Source organism: Dicentrarchus labrax, unplaced genomic scaffold (assembly GCF_905237075.1).
Source record: "Dicentrarchus labrax unplaced genomic scaffold, dlabrax2021, whole genome shotgun sequence".
Taxonomy (NCBI): Eukaryota; Metazoa; Chordata; class Actinopteri; family Moronidae; genus Dicentrarchus; species Dicentrarchus labrax.
This window is the reverse complement of record NW_026136701.1, coordinates 1,248,476-1,275,357: the sequence shown is the minus strand read 5'-3', so window position 1 is coordinate 1,275,357 and position 26,882 is coordinate 1,248,476. Positions and strand designations below refer to the sequence as shown.

The window sequence follows — 26,882 nt, the reverse complement described above, 5'->3', positions numbered from 1 at the left end:
TATTACTTTAAGATAATAAGATATGATTTTTATGATAATAAGTGTGACAATCCCAACATGGTTTGACTTTTAAAAGCAGTCTAGCTCGCTAACATACAGTATTGTATTAATTTCCTGATGTATTTTGAATTGCCACAAAGAGTGGCTTACATCTCTCTAGTCATTCCAAAATCCTATTCGAGATGATGTGTCTATCACAACTGTTGGTGAGGCTATAAAAAATATTTGTTTCTTAACCTAATGTAAGGTAAGGGGATTCCAGTATGTTTCTGCAATTTTAAAAGTTTTAAAAAATAGCATCATTTTCAATGATGTGATAATATTGTGAATCGCAATTATTTTGTCCAAGATAATAGTGACAGGACATTTTCATATGGCGCCATGCCTAACTGAAAGTTATTTTGCTGACTTCAGCATGCAGCACATAAACCACCATTCCTCTGGGTCTGGTTAATCAGGGCTGAAGGTATACAAATTAATAAACAAACTAGGGTTGGACCAGTTTGTCAGATATTGGAGAAGTAATCACCTCCGTCCTCCAGCACTGGTACAAACTGCACACAAATACTGATGTGCTCCATGCAGCGGAATTAACAGAGAGGCAAAGATGCTTATCTTTGTAGATGCCTTGGTCTCTCTGGCATAAAAAGGCGATTAAATAACAAAAAAACACTGGTATCAGCCTAACTGTTATTTTAAACATCAGTATCGGCCAAGAATCGGTGCATACCTAAAACAAGCAGTACTTTTGCAAAGTAAGAACAGACAATGTCATGACTAGGAGCTCAGATGACAACGAATGTCGTAGTGTTTCGGTTTGAGCCAGATTATATCGAGAAGGAAATGCTGCTAAGGCGAACAGAGTGACACTGCTGAAATTGCCTCTGAACCGACACAGCAGCTGCTGCTGGAGTTGTAACACATGACAAACTATGCACAACAGAGCCATTTGCTACAATTTTTCTTGTCAGTACACAGTAAAGTTGACAAAGGTGTTTATCCCTCCTTAATTTTTGGGTCAGAAATGTGGTGTACCAAGTGTGTCCGATCAGATCTACTCGTAGGTGCAACATCTGTCCTGCTACACAGAAGGTGATGTTTATTTTTGCCATGGAAATTATTCTGAGGATTAAAGATTGTTTTACAAGCAAAATCATAGCTAGCATGAGTTAGAAATCACATGTTTTGGTGGGCGAAGTGCTAACCTTTATGGTGGCTGCATCACCAGACATTTCATTTTGGAACTGAAAACAGTATCACAAATTATTACAAAAGCTAAAATATGGCTGTAAGACCGGCACTCCCAGAAGGCAGTTATTTGGCTTAAAGGTGCCATGTGGAGTTTTCTTGTAAACAACATTTCAGACAGGACCACTTTGATTAAAGAAAAAACTGTGATTTCCATCTCCGTCTGTTATATTTGGCAGTATAGCTCTGTTCTAGGACCTCTCTGCCCTTCCATGTTTAAATATGGAAAGCCTAAGCGAGGAGAGGAGCAGCAAAGACCTCCCTATTAGGGCTGGGTATTGTTAAGAACCTCACGATTCAATTCGATTTTGATTCTTTAGGTCACAATTCGATTCGATATCAATTCGATTCGATATTGATTTAAATGCTTCGATATCGATTCAGTGCCGACTTCAACGACTCCAAAACCGCTGTCTTTACCTCTGTGTACAGTTTCGGGGCGGCGATTTTTTTTTACCCACCCCTACCCCCTATGGTACAGAACAGTACAGGCATCAGTGACATCAGAAATTACATTGACTAAGACGGACCAAGCATGACAAGGAGGATCTGGGGTGGAGGTGTGTTGCAAAGTAGCTTTCAAAGGAAGCAGCAAGGGTGAGTGGGCTAAAGCAGCTTAAATAAGTAGGTAAGTATTAGGTTTGCCAATTTGATACATGAAAGGGAATCAGCTGAGCTATCAGCGGATGTGGGCTAGATCAGCTGATGTAGCTAGGATTGTCAGCTGGGTTTGACATTGTGGCCCATACGGAACTGTTACACAACAAAAAAGTTGGAACAAAAATCTTGAATACATTTCCTTCCTCTTATAAATTTTTTAAGTTATTTAAATTGAACTTTGTTTACATCCACAGTACTAGCTGCAGTCTTCTTCTTCCCTGACTTTGCTGGTGCCCTCTGTTGATCAGTGAATGGTGTCACAGAGACGACGTCCATTTTTAATGATTCTGTCTATGGTTGGAATGTGTATTGCATAACACACAAACCAGCTCCAATGCTAAAGGTCAACAGGGGATCTTTAAAACCACTGGTGAGGTCCTTCACGGATTTGTTGGAACTTATGTAATCACAAGTTGACTCAAATTTAACAATACAATTTGGGCTCCTCAAAAGCTTACCAACAATTTTAAAATTTTAATTTAAAATGTATGTGTAGTTAAACACCTTCTCAACACAGTTCAACACAACACTTCTAAGAACTGCACAGTACAACACAGCACAACAAGAAGCCAACAGAAAGAGAAGGGAGAGGCAAAGATAACTGGTAGAGAGGCAGGAAGGGAAGCACTACTAAATTAAAAATGAAGTCTACAAACAGGAAAAAGGATGTTGGTCTTCATGAGTTCATGTCATTACCTAGCTTTGAGAGAGTAAGGCTGCTACTGGCTCTGCACTTACTTCTCTCTTCAACTCAAAAAGGAGGAAAGAGGAGGAAGAGGAGAAGGAAGAGGAAGGCTCTCCAAACCAAGAGGAAGTAAAGGAGGTGGAGGTGGGTTGGTGGGTGGCAGGGGGGTTGGGGTGGATAAGAATTGTGGGGGTGAGTTGGGTGAGTGGAGGAAAGGTAGGTAGGAGAGGAGTGGTGGAGAAGAGGGAAGAGGTGGCAGTGGGGTTCTTGGGAGATCAGAGATATAGACTGGTGGTAGGGAGCAATGTTCCCTCTAAGGCTGTGGACGCACCAACATGATACTGAATACATATTCAACAGTTGATCTGTTAATTAGCCCTAGTTAGAGATTTTGCTTTTTGCATTATTGCACTGTTTAACACCACTTTGTGTGCAAAAGTAACCAAACCCCAAACCCAAATTTATGTCAAACCTCAGGACTGCTGGTGAAACTAAAGTGGTTACTTGCTCTCGACTGGTCTTTGGTGCCAGATGGGGCTGGTCTTTATTACGATTAAGCCACTGGTTTTAAAACTGGGGCCTGGGAATCAATGGGGGTCCTTGAGGGGGTTTTAGGGTGTCCCTAGCAAAAAGAGGAATATAATATTTTAAAAGGACAGTGTGTAGGAATTTCTCCCATCTAGAGGTGAAATTGTATTTTGCATTCAAACGAATAGTGCTCTCTAGAGCCTCGCGTTTTCAAATGCGTATTGCAACTACGGTAGCCGTTATGTACCAAGAAGCCTACCTGTCAAGGAGAAAGCAGGCAGCTTCAGCGTCCCTTTGAAAGTCTTTCTCCTTCATTACCCCGATGTTTTTCAAAATGGCGGACCGGAAGCCTCCATGGACTTGCCCGTCCAATGTATATACAGATAAGAAATTCTTTGCTTACGAGGATAAGTCAGATCATTGGCAGAGGTAATTTTACACCAATGAGGACACATTTATGAATGATGACATTGATTTTAGCTAATAAAATACTTAAAACACTACACAATGTCCCTTTAACATATTAACATTTTTGTTTTGTTTTTGGAAGATGGAACAACAAGGAAACAAATAATAATAGTTTGATCAACTGTAAAGATGTTTTTATCTTCACACCTGACAATAAATAGCTCAGAAGGGATTCCTTAAAGGACCAGTGTGTGATTTAGTAGCATCTAGTGGTAAAGTTGCAGGTTGTAACCATGTAACCCCACAAAACTCGCCAAAGGACCAATCTACAGTCAGTGTTTGGTTTGTCAATTCTGGGCTACTGTAGAAACATGGTGGTTTTACATGGCGGACTCCATAGAAGAGGACCTGCTCCCCCTGTAAATGAAGATAGCTCATTCTAAGTTAACAAAAATGATATAATTATTTTCAGGTGATTATACACTAATGAAAACATACCTGTAAATATTATATTCAATGTCTGACAATGGATCATCCTAAATGTTACACACTGGACCTTTAAGACAAAATCCTCACAATTAAGTGTGTGGTCTATTGGGCATCTATGGTGGGGGTCCTTGACATAAAAATATTTGGGAAGCCCTGGATCCCTTTGACATATCTGACTGTATAAAACCATTGCAGGCAATGTCAATTTAATGCAAAAGCTTTATGACAGTATGGGATTAGAAGTTTTTTTGCATTGATGCAAGGAAATTCTTTAAATCATCAGGTATTTATTTTACTAGATTTACCATCTGGTTACTCCATCTTTAGATGTTGTCCATAGCACTCACCCCTAATAATAAGAGTATGACAGACAGCGCCATAGAGTGGTCAAAAGCCTGCTTTTTACCAACTGATGTTAGACTTCAGTTTGTCATCTGGTGTTTGGGTTCTATTTCTGAGCTATATTTTATTTTGCTACACAAATCTTGTTTTTCAGAAATATGTTTTGATATTTCTGAGTAAAGGTTATTATCTAAAAAATGAGAAGACACAACTAAGTAAGAGGCCAGCAACATTCTGCATTTATACAGTGTTTGACAACTGTTTAAAAAGAGCAAGAAACTCTTTCTTCTGACAACTTTACTTCTGAAGCAGCACAACCCTGCAGGTCTTTCTCCGTAATGGAGATCAGTGTTAATTTTGACAGCAAATACTGATTTAGTCTTAGTCTTAGTCTTTTAGTATTAGTACTAGTTTTAGTAGACCAAATATTAGCAGATTTTAGTCGACTAAATCAGGGTGGTTTATCTGATAAAATAACCTCAGTGTGTATGCTAACCTTTCCATGTATTTCTGGATGAGTCGTCTGTAAATGTCACTTCAAGTTGGTGGTGGAGCGATTTTTGCTCCACACGGTTTACAAACGGTCTTGTTGTCCTTGTTGTCATATGTGAAGTGTGACCAGATGTCAATTCTTCGTTTTCGTCCTAGACCTAGCTCTGACATTTCTGTTGTTCATGAGACATTGCCCTCGGACCGGGTGCACTGCAAAACGTTAGCGTGTTGCTAACGAGTGAAGTCAACTGAAATCAGCCAAAGCTGTGTAACTAAGACTGTGCAACTAAACACAACTAAATATAAAGTAAACAACCTAACTGATGTGAAAACGTCCTCGAAACTGTGCGAAGTTCTGCAAACTCGTTTAGCTGTTGCGCCTGTATTTGCCGCGGCTTTTTAAAATGCCTCTGCATAGATCAACCTACCCTCAAAGATTCGCTCTGATTGGATTTCTTCCCAACTTGTCCCACAAGAAGAGTAGTTCTGATTGGATCTCTTCTCCATTCGTCCCTCCCTAACATTTCTGTCTCATTTTTATTCGCTGACTTAAGTGTCAGTTATATTTCGTCACAGTCTTCATCATCATATCTGCTTTCTATTTAGTTTTTATTTAGTTTTCGTCCGTGAAAAAGGTTCGTTGACGAATATTTTTCGTCAGTCTTCGTCAACAAAATTAACACTGATGAAGATCTAGTCAAAAATGTTAAATAGCTAACTAGCCAACAGGCTACTTAAAAAGCAAAAATGATCACAGTCCAGTCTTCCATAACAATTATTCAGAATTATAGTATTGATAAAATATATATTATTACACAGGCAAGAGGTATTTTAATTCATATTGGTTAATCAGACCAATAGAGTAAAAAACAGCCAGTTTAGTGATTTAACTGTTGAAACTTAAAATTAATAAATGTTTGAGTAAATGAGCTAGTTGTAAGCTAGTTGTAAGTTGATAATCATTCATTCTTTTTAGCAAAAATGATAAACCTGTTTGGGTTTTGGGACTGTTGGTCAAACAAAAGATGCAGTTTGATGACATCACTTGGCTCTTTGGGAAATTTTGAAGGGCAAATTATCAATGTGCTCTGACATTTTAGAAAAAATGAAAATAATTGTTGCAAATAGTTGCATTCCTAATACTAATTACACAATATCATTTTAAATTATTTAAATTAATTAAAAGACTAAATACATTTAATGTAACATTTCAAAGATCCAAGGATCTATTGGCAACCTGTGAAGTCGGGCATAGACAGAACAAGGACCAATATATATTATATTTTGTTATATTCTGTCTGTTGTCTGAAGATTGAATCATAATCTAGTGTGTCCCCAGCCTTAGCCAGTGATATCCAATCATCTTTTCTTGCTATGTAAATCTGCAGTTGTCATTCCAACCAAACACTAAAGCAATGCAGGGACTTTGTTGGAAAAGACCCCGGACTTTGGCTCACAGCAGCCCACCAAACTGGGATGCAGATCCACTGATCCCTTACAGGGTTGCCATATAAAGCAGCAACATTACAAGATTACATTTTTAATGTAGAAAAGTATAAAATTACTTTTTTTGTCCCTCAGTGCATCTTGTCTTCTACTTTGGGCTTCAGTACGTTTGACCAAATGTTTAGTGCCCTGTGCTTTTAGCTCTTAAACCTTCATGAGAATCTTCCTTTGAAAATTCCCAGAATGCACTGCAAGAAGCAGCCCACATCTTTGCTCATCAACTGAAGGGAGCAACACTACATCTCCAACAGGCCCTTATAATTTTGTCAAAGCAAGGTAAAAATAGCTTCAGCTGATCAAATAAAGTTTGAGGCCGTGTTTCAAATCACTCTCTAGTTCAGTATATAGTGAGTCGTAACACTAAAATACACAGAAAGTGTCTTGAATGCACAAAATCAAGATTAATTAGAGAGCAGGATTAATATTCCTAATATATGTTAGCGCTGAGCTAACAGACAAAGTGCTAATTATTTGCCACATGACTGTAGCAATTATACTAGCTATGTTAAGGGTTATTTCAACAATATGCCACACTTTAAAATCGATTTAATATGCTCTGTAACTTACAATATGTGATTAAATTATATACTTTAATTTATAGTTTTGTATCTTCTAATATTAGTAATAATAATAACAATAATAATATTAGTAATATTTTTATTGTGATATTCTTTGTTCTCTGTTTTGCACTTTGCCCTATTGCTGCTGTGTCAACCTGAATTTCTCCTAAGGGGGATAAATAAAGGAATATCTTATCTTATCTGATCTTATCTAATGTGTTATTTAGTTTTACAGAGGGATGGCAACAAATAAACAGTCTAAAACTAAAAGCCTTTGTTTCTCATTTGGAGAACTGTTTATCTGCCAAATTAAATACAATGTTCAGGGAGGGCAAAATAGGATGCATATTCATCATTTATCAGACTTTATATCATTTATATTGTTCATAATAGATTATCAGTTTTATTGGTAGATTCGCTCGCGGTTCCTGGATAAAATAGATGCCCAAACAAGCTCCATCTATTGACCTACAAAACCGCCAACTCTTCCTCAACTAAAGAGCAGTGTTTGCTATATACCTGCATTCACCAGCTACATCCGACAAGATGACTTAACTTGCCTGAATGCTGAACACTCAAATAACTCTAATAGACCACTGAAGATCATGTCGGGCACTTATTGTATTATTTATTCAGTGGGAAGAACACCCACTAGCATTTTGTGGCATTGTGGTTAAATATAATTCTGGAAACTTTCAAAGGAGCTAATATCAAGTGCTCTGAAATGATTTTGGCACTGGGATAACCAAAAACTTTGACAGGACATTCCTTTTAGACTAGTATTTCATGTTCTATGGAACTTGAAAATAATAACTGAATGTCCTAGGACAGCAGCTATGCACATCTGGAACCAGTGGCTGAATTCCCCATAATTTTAGAATGTGCACCCATCCACTCCAGTATTAGATTCCACTTATTGGTTTGACTCTCTCTAACTGATGTTGTTCTTCAGCAAAGTCAGAGCGCTTAGTGTTTGGCAGGACTGAAGACCTGACCTCTCACAGGACTGGACACCACTGACTCAGAGGAAACATTGGTGAGGAAAGTAAGTCGTGGAGAAAAGGGAGGTAACAGAGGGGGGAAGGGTGAATCGACTGGTTTTGGATGGGAGTCGGGGAGGAATTATTTACCTGTAAGAAATGGCAAGAACGCTCCTGCTGCTGACTGGCCTTAGATTTGATTAGAGCTCTATCTAGGTTTAGGTTACCGGATCCTGCGCTGGCTCGTAGCTGGTTGTGGCTGCTGTTGTTGGTGTAGACCTCTCGGGCCCTGCTCACCGTTAGGCTCGACGACCACGCCCCTTTCTTCACAAGGGGCCCGTCCACAAGACCCAGTGGCAGCAAGGGGCCACTTCCTCCACCGATACCGCCACCGCTGTTATTGCTGCTACCACTAACTGGCACACATGCTGACGACGCTGCATACTTCACATCGTTGTTGCTCCGGGAGGCTTTGAGTGCAGAATGGTGGTGTGAGTGGCCATGGTGTGCATGGGTGTGTGTGTGCTCATTGAGTGTGCCGTAAGGGTCCATCATGAAGTACTGCTGGGACTGTGAGGAGGAGATATTGGGGAGGGGAGTCTGGGGGAACTTGTCTGGGTTATTGCCGGGATAGCGGCCCATTGTCATGGCGATGGGCGAAGGGGAAATGGAGGGTGAGGGTGAGGGTGGAGGTTGGTGGTGGTGAGGGTGGTAGAGACACAGCTCCCGTTCCAGGTTGTCATCTGAGCTCCAATATCCGGAGCCCGGAGCAGATGCTGAGCCGTGGAGCTGGTGGTGGTGGTGGTGGTGGCTTCGATGCTTGGGCTCCGCTGATCGACAGCGCTCACGGCTCTTGCTGCGCTTCCGGTGGCGCACTCCCACTGGTGGAGTTTCACCTTCTGGGCTGGCCCTTGAACCACCACCACCACCTCCTCCACCACCACCACCACCACCATTAACGCTCCCATTATTGGCCCCCTTGGAGGACTGTGTGTGGTGTGGCCCCTCCAATGAATGTGACTTGGTGAAGAGTTTTTGGACTGAGTGGACCAGGTGGCGAATTCTCCCTGGGCTGTCATTGTTGTTGTTGTTGGCCCCCATCCCCCCACTGTGGGCCAAAACTCCTCGTTTGTACTGCAGTGTATGGTAGCCATCTCTGGAAAATGACAGCTGACGCTCAAACGGGTCCGCAAAGTTTGCTGGTACCCGGGTGGGCGTTTTACCTCCATAGCCTCCTCCACCTCCTCCTCCTCCCCCTCCTCCTCCTACATATGGTACCATGGCCATACACTCATCCTTTACCTCAGGATGGTGAGATGAGGAGGTGGAGTGGCACCTCCTTGGGAAGGTTCCGTATGGGACGATGCTGTTGCTGTCAGAGGGGTACGAGGTACGTTGAGCATTGTAGTAGGACAGCTCAGCTGGATGTGGCATGGGAATGGGCACAGGAATGTCATTCTGACTGATCAAATATGGCTTGCGGTCAACATGGTGACCCAGTGGATCATATGATGGTTCATAGGAGACCACTTGATGGTGACTCCGACTACTGGACAGGCCTTTCATGACAGGGGAAAGGATGGGTGGATGGAAAGAGGAATGATATGGATGAGAGATGCCAGGCAGACCCGTGACCAGAGAAGGGCTGCAGAAGACAGTCCCTGAGAGGAGAGCTGCAGACTCTGGAAGACAGGGAAGAGAGAGGAGCAATAAGACAAACAGTTAATACAATGCAACAAGTCGAATGAAAAGCAAGTTATACCATGAGAATGATATAGAATCCAATTAAATGTAACAAGACAGGGCCCTCTGGGTTTTAATTATAGCATTCCTGTGTGCCCCAGAGTCATGTTTTAATGGGACCAAGGTCTTCTCCCATGCTCTCCTTCAGAGTTTGATGATCCTCAAAGCAAACCAAACATCATAATCCACTAAAGATGAACAGACCATTGGGAAACTGGAAGATAGCAGGTGCATACATAAAGAAAACCAGCAAGGAAGAAAAATGTTTTGACTAATTTATTTTTACTTTTCATTGTAATTTTGACTTCAGTTTCATCCACCCACCAATCCATCTACTCATATAGCTGCTTATTGTGTGTAGCATTGGGGTAACTGGATTCTATCCCAGACTACATTGGGTGACAGGGTAGACCCAAAACAGGTTGCCAGGCTAGGCTATCACACATTTTAGAGTCTCCAGTTCACCTAACCTGAATGTCTTTGGGCTGTAGAAAGAAACCAGAGCACCCAGAGCAAGGCACATGGAGAACATGCACACTTCACATCTTCAACCCTAGAATTTGCTTGCTATGTGGCGACAGTACCAACCCCTGAGCCACCCTATGTCAATGTGAGTTGTGCTACATGATGTTACCAAAAGAAGAATGCAGTGGTTCCATTTGCTGTGTGGATGAAGCTACCCGGCTACCAGTTTTCCTTTAGACAGAAAACAGAGGCAAAAGGCAAAACAACTATTTTGTTAGCAGTCAAAACCCACAGCTTGCTTGAATAGGCACACTGTAAAAGCCTCATGTGACATGTTGTAGCTGAATGTTGTACTACAAGATAAACTCACTTAAGAATGACTTAGTGAGCATACTTATTGTGTTACATAGACTTTAATATGTCATGAGCACTGATGGTGAAACTGTTGATTGTTACTTTGTCTAAATTGTCCTTATGTGTGACTCTGGAACAGCGCCATAACCATCACCAACTTTAGTCCTGTACACAGAGGCCCTGACCGGCTCTATTCCTAATAAGAATAAGCTGTTGCTTGGGGCAGGCTTTAATATCATCACACATAAAGGCTGTGATTAGCTTGATTGTTAACAAAGAACAAGTAGCTGCTTAGGGAAGGCTTAAAGCTAATGTGAAATTTAAGTATTTTTGGGGGCTTTTATTGCCTTTAATTGATAGAGACAGCTGAAGGTAGACAGGAGATGGGTGCAGAGAGAGGGGACGACACGCAGCGAAGACCTGCAGGACTCAGCCTCGGTACCAGCTCTACCAACTGAGCTAACCGGGCGCCCATTACAGTTCAGTTTAACAAAATAGACCAATACTCAGATGTCATTATTCCTGTGCAAACAAAAAATAAATATTCAACAGAGTGATCATAGGCTTTCAACAGTCTATAAGAACAAGGCTGCAGAGTAATGTAATGTTTTACTCCCTATTTTTCAAACATTGGGGTGGCATCAGTGTTTTTACTGATTCACGATCGTGCACATCCACATGGTCACAAGCTGAATAAAAGGTGAACTCTGACTTGCAAGACCTCTCATCACCAACTTCCCACACACAACTCAGCAGGTGAGCAAAGACAAGCTGTTGCTTGGGGCAACACCAATCCTTAAAAATCACTGGATTGAACTGGTTCAACTGGGTTGAACCGGCCAATTCTAACACCTCCATCCAAACAGACTTGGTTTCAGTCCAGTAAATCTCAACAAACAGGCAGCAAAGAGGTGATACAGATTAAAAGTGGATGTGTTTTTCCAGTTTGAGGCCTGTCAGTGTGCTAGACAAAGACACCCATTTAGCCTGCACTTAGTAGTGCAGGTAACAGTACTGTAAGAAGTCCCCTCTCTGACCTTATATAACAGTGAGTTCACATCCCAGGCGACTATAGCAAAAGGCTCCAGGGATCAGACTGTTCGCAAGGCAGTTTTATTACAGATGAACAGACATGCAGGAGTTGGTGTGTATGCTGAATGCATGGCTGTGTGTACTTCTTGTATTTGTGGTATAGGTACGTTCGTGGGTGTATGTGTGTGTGCGTGCGTGCGTGCGTGCATGAGTTTCCTCTGTCCTACTTGGCCCATGACACTACTGCTTAACACAACCTGACAGCTCCACTGGTAGGAGGGCCGCTAACAAGCTACAGTAACTCCCAGTGAGCTGGGATAAGCCCCCCCCCCCCACACACACAGGCTGAGATCAGTACAGCACCCACTCTCCCTCTGAAGATCCATTAGAATAAATCCAAAATGTTGGACTATGATCTTTCCCTATCCTCAAATGCCATAGTTGCAATGCATAGATATTGTTTATCTTATTATCTCTATTTATTATGGACCAGTGTGCAGGCTAGCGGCATCTAGCGGTGAAGCTGAGCATTGCAACTGATACCACTCACCTTCTAAATACAGTTGCAATCAGAAATATTCAACCCCCTCACCTCAAAAGACATTACAGTGATGTGGATAAAGATAATGACAATAAATGAGAAAAAACCTTATTAAACAAAAAATATTTATTGATACATATTGAGTTATTTGGACAACAGAAGCTGACTTAACTATGAAGTTCAAATGAAAAATGTAACTCTTAACACATGTGCATATGCAGTATTATTCAACCCCCAGCTTCAGTACTTTGTGGAGCATCCTTTAGCTTTTATAACTTCTAACAAACGTTTTCAGTAAGTACTGACAAGCTTCTTAAAATTCTCGATCCAATGATCACCAAGGTTTAATTTGTCAACAGAATGCATCATGTTACTCTTTAAAATGGCCTGGTATTTCTGGGAATCCATGATGCCAGGTACACGATAAAGATTAGCAGTTCCTGCCACAGAAAAACAGCCCCACATCATCAATGACCCACCTCCATGCTTGACCATGAGGATGGTATTCTTCTGGTCATAAGCCTGGTCTTCCGCACGCCAGACATACCGCTGGTCCATATGTCCAAACAGTTCCAGTTTGGTTTCATCAGTCCATAGAACTGTCTCCCAAAACTCTGCAGTCTTATCCAAATTCCTCCTGGCATATTCTAGTCGACTTTTGATGTTCCTTGTGGTCAAGAGTGGAGTGTGTCTTGGAGTCCGGCCATGAGGTCTTTGTTTATTCAGTGCAGTCTTATTGTTAACACTGAAGCACTTGTACTAGCCTTCATCATGTCATCCTGTAGGTGTCTTGCAGTCACACAGGAGTTTCTCTTAGTTGTCCTGATTAAGTTGCTAAGGGCCCTTGATGAAATGTTGGGCTTCTTCCATTTTTTTTTTTTTTTTTTTTGGTGTTTTAAAATATTCTCCCTCTCAGCTTTTGTGGAAGCTCCTTTGTCTTTCCCATGATTGCAGCTCACCTTCAATACCTTCATGGGTGGGGTTTATATAATATATAATATATATATATATATATATATATATATATATATATATATATATATATATATATATATATCCCAGCTGAAGCAAATGAAGGATCATTATAGATTTCCCAAAGGCCTAATTATGTTTCAACTCCACTTTAGGCCATAAAAACTGTCAGACATCTTTAAAAACAGCAAAATTATATAGGGGTTGAATAATTGTGACATGCTATCTTAACAAAATATACTCTTACACACAAATACTACATCATGCATGTTCTGTGTAGACTTTATTACCACTCAACTCATGAAGAAGTCATCCGAAGCAGAATCTTGCTCTTGGAAAAAATTTTGGGGGGGTCGAATATTTATGATTGCAACTATATGTAGTTGAAACTACAGTGGCCTTAAAACTTGCAAAAGGCCCAATCAATAGCCACCATTTGGTTTGTGCATTCTGGGCTACTGTAATACATGGCGGACTCCATAGAAGAGGATCCACTCCCTCTGTAGATAAAACCAGCTCATTCTAAGATAACAAAAACATAACATAATTATTATAATTATAATTAATGTGATTATACACTAAACCATAGGATTTTTTTTTGTACTATAAATACAATTTTAGCATGATTTCAAAAGCCAAACTGCTGTTAAATACATGCATAATTAAGGGCGTGGTCGCTTTGAGTGACCGGTGGGTGCCGTCACAGGTAGCAGTTTTCAGGAACCAGGCTTAGTCTAGTGAGTGTTTATCATATATTTATATATATTATATAAGTGTTTGAATGAGAGAGTGACCTATAAACATAAAATCCACTCCTGGATAACACCTGGATCAAGTTGAACTGCATTTAAAGATTAATCTCCCACAGTTGAGCAAGAAAGGTTGTCCGTGGGAATCCATCACATCTCTTTTGACTGAAATTAAATCGTGGCATTACACAGTGACAAAAATATGTAGCACCTATGTGATCATTACCCACAAGAACACTACTCACAACATGTGTTTTCATAAAAAAAAAGAAGAGACCACAGGCTTAAGATACGTCTAATTCAACAGACTTATGTAATGGTAGGGTAAATCATTACTTTCTCCTCTTTGAATAAATGTGTCCCTTGATTTGGAAACACTGGATTGAACAATGGGTGTCTCCTCTATGGACAATTATGGGTAGGAAGTCCTGAATTACTATCTCTCACTGAAAAGACATTGTACTCACAACACTGTGTCTAAAAATAAAACTTTGTGTGAGGAAGTGATTCACTTCAAATGATGTGTTACTGAAGTCAGACATTACTGTACAAGGACCCAAATAGCGGGCTTAAATAAGAAGCATTTCTTTTTTCTACTAACAGCCATATACATCTGATTACATCAAATATGACTTCATGAAATAACCTAAGCAAATACTTGAATAGCTAGCTAACCACAAAATAGCTGGAGGAAAGTCATTCTAAATATAAGAACTGTATTCCCCTATTTGGATGGCAATGGCCATACTGAGCACATCAGCAAAGAACATCTGAGGAAGTTTCCTGCAGAAAAGTGTTACAGCGTTACAGCTTCCCTCAAGGCAGTGAAAACAAGTCATTTACAACCACAAATCAGAGGGCTGCCTTTAACAATTTTGACTATCAATTAAAGCTGCAGTACATCATTTTTATACAAAATGTTTTTTGTCATATTTGCTGAAACTTTCACTACAAAACTATTTTATTGTGTTTGATGGCTTTTTCAACAGATACAGACAAAAAAGATTTTCTACTGTGATTACCTTAGACCTCGCCCAGTTAGAGCCATATGTGTTCTTGCATGTGCTAGTTGTATTAGCATCCACAGACTCCTCGTCACCTGTGTAGGTGTCACCATGCCGTCTTACCAGGTGAGTGTTAAGATCTGTCGTGCTACCACTGGATTTTGTCACGAATCCCCGGCCATGACGCCTGTTTGGGTGTTTTGTGTTGTCTTGTGTTGTCTTGTGGTGTGTGTCATCTTCTGGCAGTGCTCGGGGGTGTGTCTATCTCTGGCTGTTCACACACCTGGCTGAGGTCATCACCACACCTGCTTCTCATCAGTCTTCTGCAGTACTTAAGGAGCAGCCACATATCCAGTCAACGCCGGATTGTTGTGAAATATTGTGTATGCTACCGCTTTCCAGCCAGTTTCTGATCATTGTTACCTGTTTGCTTCCGCCTGCCTGAGCCGATCTTTTGCCGTCAGTTTTTGCCTGCTACTAACCGTGTCTCTCTGTCTCAGGAATCGGCCCTGGGACTCGGCCCTGGGACTCGGCCCTGGGACTCGGCCCTGGGACTCGGCCCTGGGACTCGGCCCTGGGACTCGGCCCTGGGACTCGGCCCTGGAACCCAGTCCACTTAGCCCACGCCTCCTGAAAGCCAGCCACTGGATCCCCACACTACAAGCCTACCAGCCAGCCACTCTCTGGATGTCCCCCACCTCTGGACTCCCACTCTCGCCTGCCAGCTCCCCCTTTTTCACTAATCCACTCCTTGTCAAATAAACTGTTTACACTCTACCCTTTTGTCCGATCTGCTTCTGGGTTCCCTTCAGAATCCTGACAGATTTAATTGCTGTCCGACAGATCTTACAAATGGCTGGACTTTTGTCCAAATGGCCAAATTGTCAATTATGTATAACTAATCCACCAATCAGAATGTGCTTCTGCTCCTTCAGTTGTGAATAGCACAGACTGTGGATCATGTGGGGTGGCTGCTGTGATTTAATAAAAACACAAAACATAGATGTCAATCAAAAGCACTGATCATAGTGTTTCCCATAGAAATCCATGTTCAATTCTCAGCACAATTGGCAGTGGGTGGGAAACTGGTGCAGGATCACGGCATTATAGAACATCAAACAGAAAGAAGACAACCAAAGCTACTAATTTAGTAGAAGACCAGAGTGCGAACTGGTGTCATCCAAACCTGATTGTTATTGTGCTGAATGTAGGCTAAGTCAAATCAGATATAATCAAATACATCTGAAAAGCAAGAACACTTCATTGGCTGTACTGGAAATGAGCTATTTACACAACAGACACTTGGAGAAGAGGCTAGAAAAGAGAAGGTATGTGAGGAGAGGAACAGAGGTAAAAGGGTGGACGGGAACAACTCCACAAGATTATATAGGAGAGATAAAAAACAAAAACAAATGAGAGATTGACAGCTGAATCCCCCCCCCCGTCTTTTACCACCACCTCCTGCTGCATTTTTCAAAGAGCCATATGTGCCAGGCAGGCTGGGTTGATGCTGTGTGTAGGCGGAAGGAGAAATGAAAATAGGGCTGAGATCAAGTTATTTTGGGCTAAATGGAAGCAGGCGAACAAAAAGCCTTTGAGTCACCCTGTGAGGGTGGATACCAGCACCGGAGGCAGACAGGATACTCATTTAATGTAGCCCGATGGGCATTTTCTTCCATACAGGGGCAGATGCACTAAGGATATACCTCAGTATTATATTCAGCAAAGGATACATCTCCTGTTTTTACAAGAATGTGTTTATTCATATGTCTTCAGTATTTTTGTACTGGTCTATGACATGTTCTTACAGCTCCACTAACCCGGTGAGTTTTTTCTATATGAAAAATTAATCAAAGTACAGAAAAAAGGGGTTGTCTGTAGGGTTGGGTGATACGAGGATACACGCCATATGATATATGTTTCTCAACCATGACAAATGTTGCCATTACAAAGGTAGCCATACCTATAAATTCTCAGGTTCAGGGTAGGGATGTCACAATATCAGATTATACGGGATTATCTCTACATGGCTCTGACATTGTCGTAAACTGGCTACCTTAAACATGGTTAAAATGCCAAACTAAACAGTGTAAAGTCTGGCTATATTTTAGACCTGGGCATTATGTTCAAATTTTCACCGTCAGTCCAATAATCAGCAATCTCCGATATATTTATGCTGCGCCAATGCCGCCCAAACTCCCCAATCACAGCCACAGTAGAGCAGCGAGGTTCACTACATGCAACAGCTCTTATAGCCTTAATAAAGAAAATAAACTCACCAAATGTCACCAAAAAAAAAGTAAAACACCTATTTTCTTCTTTAAGAAATTTCCCAGGACTTCTCCATGACATTTTTTCAGCAGTTTCTTGACAATACAGGACAGCATTTGCTCACAAACCCTCATATTATCCACAAGTAGGTCTAGCATTGACAAATTTAACTCCTTTACGCCTCCTTTTTTACTGATGCTGGGGTCATGATGAGGTGTCTCGGGTACAATAATCAACTGACAAAACTGTGATCATTACTGTGTTGGAAATTTACAAGAATACAGTAATGAACTGTATATTTAATACACTATATTTTAAAATACAATAGAGTAAAAAATATACAGTACTTGGCTGGCAAAGCTGCTGTCAGTTGATTGAGAAATTCTGTCTACACATTGTTAGATCAGATTCTCCACAATTTAATCCTTCAGTTCCTACCAGGAGCACCAAAGTATTAAATATTGAAATGAATGAGTCATAATTGATGTGTTATTAAATAAAGTTTTTATACAAGAAATATTCATACTGGTTTAAATAAATAATTTGATAGTATTTCCCATCTTTGTTGAGCAAGAGTTTGGTGCAAAAGAAATTAAAGGCCTGTCCCATATAGAGACCTGTTCCCAAAAAAGGCAGGCTTTTATTTTCTTCTATTTATTTTTTTTACTTTAATATATACTAAAAGCACAGGCTGTTAATTTAAGTTTTTCGATATATTTTAGTGTAATAATTATTATAGCATAATCATATTCCTATTATTTTATTACTGTATTAGAACAGGCCGGAGCCCCTAAAGGGACATGCGAAAAAAAAAATAATTAAACGTTGTGCGCAATAGATAGTATCTTGTGAGCACTAGATAGGGATCTAGTGTGCACTAGATGTGGATGTGTGTTGTGGCAATCAACACATGGCTCATTTGAATATTAAAATTAGCCATGTGTTGATAGGTCACCACACGAAAATGTAACCAATGAAATTACTTATTTTGACACACAATTTTAGCCAATAAGTATTAAACTAACAAGGTAATGTGTCAAAAGGTGGACGTTTTTCTTATTTTCCCAAAAGGAGGACAAATGAGTGTCTGGCTGCAGGACAGGGCATTTAAATGCGGACTGTAACAAAAAAGGTTACAGATTAATTTACATTTATTTTTTAGTTACAACAAAGTTAACCATTGAATATTAAAAAGCCATGTATACCCGACAAGATAGTATCTAGTGCGCACAAGATAGTATCTAGTGTGCACTAGAAACGTTTAATTTTTTTTTTTTTCCCATGTCCCTTTAGGGGCTCCGTAGAACAGAATATTGTTGTTACATCATATATTCTACTATCAGTACAGCGTTAAAGCTGCAGTAGGTAACTAAATAAAAATAACTTTGCTGACACTTAGTGACAGTAGTACATGAGACAAATACTCTGTGAAAAAAATCTGGTTCCTCTGGCTCCTCCTAGTGCTCCTAATTAAATTTGCAAGAATCCACCGGGCCTGAACGAAAACAACCAATCAGAGCTAAGAAAGATAGTTGATTGTTGAGACTCATTCCCAGGGCATCAAAGACCCCGTGAACACCCTGACACAGACAGATTAGATAAGAACACATGTCAGGACGATTTTGCCTATAATTGAGTAGGATTGGGCTTAATGGCAGGTATAATGGTCTGTCGTCATGGACTACACGGAGAGGACTGCTATTGTCAACCAGTTACTGTTCAGACATCATTGTGCAGTCGGAGGAAAGTCAATACAAAATGGGACCTCTGGCAAAGCTATTGAAACAAGCTACAATATATTGATTCTCTCTCTCTCTCTCTCTCTCTCTCTGCTTTATCTACATCTAGTTTCACTACAGAACTTCCTTATAATGCTGTCAACCATATTGTGATCTCAATAATATTTCGATTAACTTTGCAGCCCTATTTGAGACAGAGATTTCAAAATACTATAGTTATGTTAGAAATGACATACAAGGGGGGTGCTAGCGAGCCGCAATGGAGTAAGACACACTTTTGTGAGCTCCTGCAGAATCTCAATTACAAACATATATTATATGACATCTACGCTCGAAAATACAAATTAAACGCGGTAACTCTATAATTAACACTACCCGGCGAGGTCAGTGAAGAAGAACTGACGCTGATGGCAGCAAATCTCCACAAACACAACTACGAAGCACGGCCTAACACAAGGCCCCAAACCTCCTCGGCTAAAAGTCCAGATAAATCCGACCTAACCCCACCTGTACCTGGAGTAAGTACAAGCATGAACACCGCAACAATCAAAGCTGACATCCTCTCCTCATTGAGGAAAGAAATATCATCAGTTATTAGAGAAGAATTGAAGAGCACGCTGGCGAAGGATTTTGAATCGCTGAAGAAAGAAATTATTGACGTGAAAACCGAGATAGCTAACAACACAGCAGCTATCCACACAGAGGTTGAGCAGGTGCAAGCTAATGTGAAGGCTGTCGAGGATGGATTGTCAGCGTGGTCGGATGAAGTTGTATCGGTGCAAACTACGGTAACGGACCTCAAGAAGCAAGTCGAAGATTTGAAAGAAAAGTGTGAGGACATGGAGGGCAGGATGAGGAGGGGAAACATTCGGATCACGGGGGTGACTGAGGAGCCGGGGTCGAGCTCTCCCACCGCGGTCTCCAAACTCCTTAAAGAGGTGTTACACCTGGACAGAGAGGTACTAATCCAACGCTCACACCGCAGCCTGACACAGAGGAGACCCGGAGACAAGCCCCGTGTAATAATTGCGAAGCTACACAACGAGGGAGATGCCTTGGACATACTGAGGAAAGCCAGAGACCGAGGCGGCCAACTCAATTACAAGGGAAACCCGATCACTATATTCCCGGACTACACCGTGAATGTTGCCAGAGCCAGAGCAGCGTTTACGCCCGCCAGAAAGATGCTTCAGGGGAAACCCGGGGTCTGCTACGGTCTGCTGTATCCGGCCAGGCTCCGCATCTCCAACAACAACGATGAGCGGGAGTTCGTGGATGCTACTAAGGCAATGGACTATATAAAGACACATCCTTCCAGCTGATGGACCGGAGCACTAAGCGACAGTATCCTTTACTGACATCAGGTTTGAAAAAAAAAGAGCCTGATACGCTAAAACCGCGACCTTATGGCAATATCATAGAATATGCGATCTATTAAACCAGCTGTTTGCCTTGGGGGTTTTATCATCTGCACATTGTGTAACGAATAAGTGAGAGATTATCAACGGCCTACTCAAAAGTACATGATTGCCTGCCGTTTTGGCTAAAGTAATTCACTACAACATACAGTTACAATTGAAACATAAGTTATTGAGTTTAAGATGTCTTTATTTTATATGAGGTTCTGGGGCAGCACGATGTGCATATCTACTGACTGAATATAGTTTGGCTTCTGCCCAAACCAAAGCAAACTCTGTTCCTCATGGACTGTTCGCACAGCTGCATGTTTGAGATGCAGCCTGAAACTGTGCCCCACAGGAACAACCGGACACTTATGTCAGCCATGTTCTTGGCTATTGTAGTTCTATGTTCAGCTCTGTTTGTGATGATTCCCTCGTTCCCCAGGGATCTAAGAAGAGCAACAGTGAACTTTCCCATCCACATACTCTTTAAGAATAAGAATCATTTGTTAAAGTTGAAATGCTACAAAACATATGCTGCTGTTATCTTGGTAATTGTCAGGTATTTTTCATGTAGCTTCCAGTCTTTATGTACACCCACTTTATTATTTGTCTGATTTTACTTTCCACAACTTTTTTATTTGCTCATTTAATATTATTTTACTCTTTCTTTTCTTTCCATTACATCTGACCCTGCTTTTGAGTTATGGGATCTCTTAAGGTAATAAGTTACAATGTTAAAGGTCTCCATAGCCCAATCAAGAGAAAGAAAATTATTAATCAGTTAAAGAGAAATAGCTGCCAGACTGCATTCTTGCAAGAAACTCACCTTTCAGACAAGGAACACGAGAAATTAAAGTCCTGGGCAGATAAGGTATTTTATTCATCACACTCATCTGGTTGGAAATGAGGTGTAGCTATCTTGATACACAGACAGGTCAATTTTACATCAACCAATATTCATAAAGACTCGACAGGGAGATTTATAATGGTGAATGGATTGATTGATGGAGTGGAAGTCTGTCTTATGAATATATATGCTCCAAACGAGGATGAGCCTAGCTTTAGTCGTACAATCTTCTCCATAATATCACAGCATAGCTCTGGTATTTTACTGTTAGGAGATTTTAATTGCGTCATGTCCCAACATTTGGATAGACAACCTGTGTCTAGCACTTCTACTTCTAGGATGAGCAATATGCTTTGGCATTTATCGACAGAATCTGGTCTGGTGGACATTTGGAGAAACAGCACCCTAAAGGCAAAGACTTTACCTTTTTTTCTCATAGGCATTCTTCATACTCCAGAATAGACCTCTTTTTTACCCCCAAGGCAGAATCTTATAGAGTAGCCGACATAAAGATCCTCCCAATTACATTATCCGATCACGCTCCTCTCGTATTGTCGTGGAACATTGGTAACAGGCCATCAACTAAACAAGGGTGATTAAATGTGTCTCTCCTCAATGATAGAGAATTCATCGCATTTATAAAAACTGAACTAAAAAATTATCTTGACACTAATACTTCGCCTGAAGAATCACCCCTTACTCTATGGGACTGTGCAAAGGCATATATTAGAGGCCGAATCATTTCCTTTACAAGTGCCAGAAAAAGAAAAAGGGAAGAAAAACAGTGAGAGCGAGAAGACAAAATAAGGCAGCTTGAACAGCAACACAAAAGAAACTCAACCTCAAGCTTATTGAATAATCTGAAAGAGGCACGCAGGGACCTAAACAGCTTAATTAATGAAAAAATAGAGGGCAATTTAAGGTTCACTAACCAAAAATACAACGAAAATGGTAATAGGGCGAACAGGTTACTAGCATTAAAACAACAATCATCAAACATAGTACAGAAATTACAGGAGAATAATTCAACTTTCACAAAGCCGGATGAAATATCATAGTCCTTCGCAAAATTTTACAAGACTCTGTACAAAAATACAGACACTTGCACAAATGATGAAGAATTGGCACAATTTTTAAAAGACATCAAATTAAAAGAGTTACCTGAATCTATGGCAAGAGAACTGGATGAGCCAATCAAGGACCTGGAAATACGTCAGATAATCTCCACACTGAAAAATAATAAAAGCCCTGGCCCAGACGGGTATATTAACACATTTTATAAAGCTTTTATAGAGATTATATCACCTTTATTACTATACGCTTAACATCATGCATTAAAATCTGGAACCATGGCCCCCTCTTGGAGAGAGGCTACTATAGTGGTGATACATAAAGATGGTAAAGATCCCACTAAATGCCAATCATACAGACCCATCTCATTATTGAATACAGATCTACGAATCTCAACAGCTATTCTGGTAAGACGTGTCAATAAAATTACTACAGAAATTATCCATCCCGATCAGACAGGGTTTATAAAGGGAAGATACTATGGGTATTGGTGTATCTTACAAAACCTGCAACAACAATACCATATTTAAAGGACATCATTTTCACTTATGGATACTTCTCGGGCTACAAATTAAACATGGACAAAACAATGGCCATGGATATAGGTGGCAACATCTCAGATACAACTAAATTGCAGAGTGGGTTTAAATGGCCAGTAAATGGCATCAAATATTTATTTATATTTATATATACTTATTACATTCATATACCACCTTCATTAGAAAAACTATACGATTTCAATTACACAAGTTTAATTCATAACATTAGTAAGGACTTAGACCGATGGTCAATATTGCCCCTATCTCTGCTGGGCCGCATTGAGAGTGTCCGTATGACTACATTTGTTTCAAATGTTACCTATTGACATCCCCAAAACTACATTTGACAAATTGGACAACCTAATTTCAATATTTATCTGGCAGAGAAAGCGACCAAGAATCAGACTAAAATCAGACTAAAAGTGTTACAGTTATCTAAGGCAAAGGGAATGCTCAAACTACCTAATCTGAGATACTACTTTTGGGCTGCGTAACTAAAACCGCTAATAATATGGATTCAGGACTTATCATATACACGCTGGCTCAATATTGAAAAGAGTTTATGTGAAAGACCTTTACAGGCCTTGCCATTCTTAGATGTCCATCCAAGTAAAATAAATATGGGTGATTGGACCGAAATCACATTAAAAATAAAGACAATAAAATCTACATTTGGGCTGCCTAAAACAATTTCAGCACTTACAAACATTGGATATATGAATGATTTTGTGCCCTCTAAATCAGATACAGGCTTCAGGAAATGGTCGAAGTATGGACTCACCAATTTACATCAACTCCACAATGCTGGCAATTTTAAATCATTTACACAGCTATCGGAGGAATTTAAGCTACCAAGCACAGATTTCTTCAGATACTTACAGTTAAGGGATTTCTTATTAAAACACAAAGATTGGGACAAAGTTGCTAAACCAACGCTAATTGAAGAGTTATTGATTAAAATACAAACAAAAAAAATGGGATAAGAAATTAATAAGCTACCAAATATTCCGGAGCATGAATTTGAATAATACTGCACAGGTTAAGGAGAGATTGAGGGAAATTTAAATTAATTCCAACATATCACATGATATGTGGGAGGAAAGATGTACTGAAGTACATCTGGTAACTAATTCAAATGTATGGAGAGAATTTAAATGGAAGGTAGTCATGAGGTTCTTTTGGACACCTGAAATTACAGCTAAATTTAGCACTACACACTCAAATAAATGCTGGAGAAACTGTGGCCCACACATTGGTAATCAGACCTACATACTCTGGCTATGCCCAAAACTGGAAGCATTCTGGAAGGAAGTGTTTGAAACAAAATATTTGGTGGAAATATTACAATGGACACAATGGTGGCCCTACTAGGTCTATTACCAAGAGGTATGGAAAGAAGAGCCAAAAAATATATCTTACAGATACTACTAGCAACAGCAATTAAATGCATTACAGTAAGGTGGTTGAAACCTAACCCTCCAACACACAATATGTGGACTGAAAAAATAAAGGAAATATATCAAATGGAACAAATAACATATTCCCTGAGACTTCAAAAACATATATTCACTAAAAGGTGGAGCCCTGCTTTGGGTATACTCATATAATTCTATTTATTTTATTTCATCCTGCTTTATTCAACCTTATTTTATATTTTTCTTTGTCATTATAGTCTCCGTCTCTTTTGTTGTACCATAACTGTTACCTTGTGTATGAAACAGCAGATATGATGAATATGATTCTGTACATGATTTTGAATGAAACTAAGTTAAAAAAAAAAAAGAAAATGACATATAAGAATGTGTGTTCAACTCACTCTAAAGCAGGGGTCCCAAACTCCCAGTCTGCCATCCCCTTCCTTCCGGCCCGCAACATGATGGCAAGAATGTAAGATGGCCACCGACTATTATCGGCCAATACTGATCACCAATATGATCAGTGATCTAAGCTGATCAGAAGAGCCGATCAGCTGACCCTTTTTTTTTTCCACAGGAAGGTTATTCAGTCTTTTACACATAAACGGATATAAGTTGTGTCTGAGTGGAATATGTTACACATGTTGCCTACTAATAAATACAATTACCAATTCATAATCTAATAATTAATTAATTTCAATACTTAATATACAAGAATAGTTAAATAAATAAGGGTAGACTTAACATAAGGTTCAAATAGACCCAGCGATTGGCCTCAAAAACCCTGATTGGAGTACCCTTACTGGTGTTTGTCAGACAGCTGGATTGACCAACTGACCAACTTTGCGATTTTGTAGCCCTGCTGGTTGCAGTGTAACAACTATGGAAGCTCATTTCCGCCAATTTTATGGGGAAAAAAAGGTATTATAATGTGAAACTTTCTCAAAATATTGACTTGCCATCTCAAAATAATGACTGTGATACTAAGTCGTTATTTTGAGATACTAGAAAATGTTGAGAAAGTTATTGTAATTACTTAAAATAATTTTTTGTTCCGTCACATTGTTAGAAATGGGCTTAAATAGATAAAAAAAACTGCAGTAAAACACCAGTATACTATAAATGATCCTCCAATCTTTGCCAAATGTGGAGCTTCTCTGGTTCATATGCCCCATCCGTGGGGCGGCTGTGGCTCAGAGGCAGAGTGTGTCATCCCCTAATCGGACAGTTGTTGGTTCCTCCTGCCACATGTCGAAGTATCCTTGAACAAGATACTGGACACCAAATTGCTGCATTGGTTTGTGAATTTGTATGAATGAGTTTGTTTCTGTTCGGGCTTTGCTGTCACGGAGTGAATGTGTGGGAAAGGGTGAATGTGGCATGTAGTGTAAAAGCACTTTGAGTGGTCGGTAGACTAGAAAGGCGCTATACAAGTACAGGTCCATTTACCATTTACCATCTATTTAAGAATTGAATATAGAGAATACTATATTATTATATTTTTTTGCAAATATAAAATCATCAAAATATTTAAAACATTGAATTTGTCATCTTCAGGGTTTCCCACTTCAGTTGCATGATAAATATGTGTGTGTGTGTGTGTGTGTGTGTGTCTTCTACAGAAATCTCTCCCTTTTACTTCTTTCTGTCTCTCCTTGCCTTACACATTACCAACAAGAGAAAGGATGTGTCACCATGGTAACCACAGCAGTATGAGACATGAGTGAAGAGAAATTTAAAATGGAAAACACTCATTATGCACCTTGCATTCCACATCATTTAGCACTGTCCTTCCAGTTAGACCTGCATGGACGCACACACACACTGCAATGTATTGTCCTGATGCTAAAAATATATATTTAGTCAGTACCGTAGAAACCACTGTCTATCAACAGACAGGTGGCTTTTCCTAACACAGACTGTTTGAGTGAGCCATGATACTGATGCAGATGTTTTTTTCGTCTTATGTCAGTTGTCGTTGGTGAACCTTACTTCATTCACTCACGTTCTATCTGTCTCTAGCTGTGAAGATCCTTGTCCCACACTATTGGGAATTGTTATGACAATAATAATAACAACTATGTTTTATAATTATTATGAGGGGGTCCACTATGACAATGGCAAAATGACCCCCAGGGGCCCATAAACTGAACCCCCCCGGGGCCTGTTTTACCGATATGCATAAAAATCAGCACACGCTTAGATCATGTCCTGCCGTATAAAAAATCTACTCATATATCCCGTATCCCAACAGAAAGTCGGCCATTTTGGTTTTAGCAGGCACTTCTGGCGATTTGCACTAGTGTTTTTACAAATTCCTCCTAGGAAATTTATTGGATCAACTTCAAATTTGGTCAGTCGACTCTAAACACATTCACGAGTAAAAGGAAAAAAAAAACAGGAAATGTAATTTTTTATACTTTCACGTTCTACTCCTAGCAGGATGATCAGATCCAGCTAAAATTTGGTCAATAACATATTGTTGATGATATTTCATGATGTTGGTGATGAGTGTTTGGGGTGTGGCATCACATTTTTATGTACCACCAGAACACATGAATTTGCTATAACTTGAGTGTACATTGTCTACTTGTCTGATAAGAGTCCCGCCCTAAACACATCTATGTGATAATATTCAGTAATAGTGATAGCGCCACCTAGTGGTAAAAGGAAATTTAATTTTTATACTTTTATGTATATCTCCCAGCAGATTGACCAGATCCAGCTGAAATTCTGTCAGAACTCCCTTATGACGAGACGATGACATCTTATGAATCTTAAGAATTTTCGAAGAACCAAGTTACCATGGCGACGTGGCGAAAATCAGCTTTTGTGTTAA

At 40.0% G+C, this 26,882-nt stretch overlaps 1 protein-coding gene across 8 annotated transcripts in view; it reads right to left on the bottom strand.

Moving 5' to 3' along the window:
• Window positions 1–26,882, bottom strand: part of LOC127369612 (disks large-associated protein 1-like) — a 152,260-nt gene that overhangs the window by 72,455 nt on the left and 52,923 nt on the right. For 4 of the 8 annotated variants that reach the window (XM_051411178.1, XM_051411171.1, XM_051411195.1 and 1 more), the window contains one exon: window positions 8,049–9,580. In XM_051411178.1, coding sequence (XP_051267138.1) covers window positions 8,049–9,464 — 1,416 coding nt within the window. In that variant the 5' untranslated portion in view covers window positions 9,465–9,580. Of the gene's footprint in view, window positions 1–8,048; window positions 9,581–12,512; window positions 12,607–26,882 lie in introns of those variants that run through there. The other 4 variants (XM_051411146.1, XM_051411157.1, XM_051411201.1 and 1 more) reach the window with 2 other exon arrangements.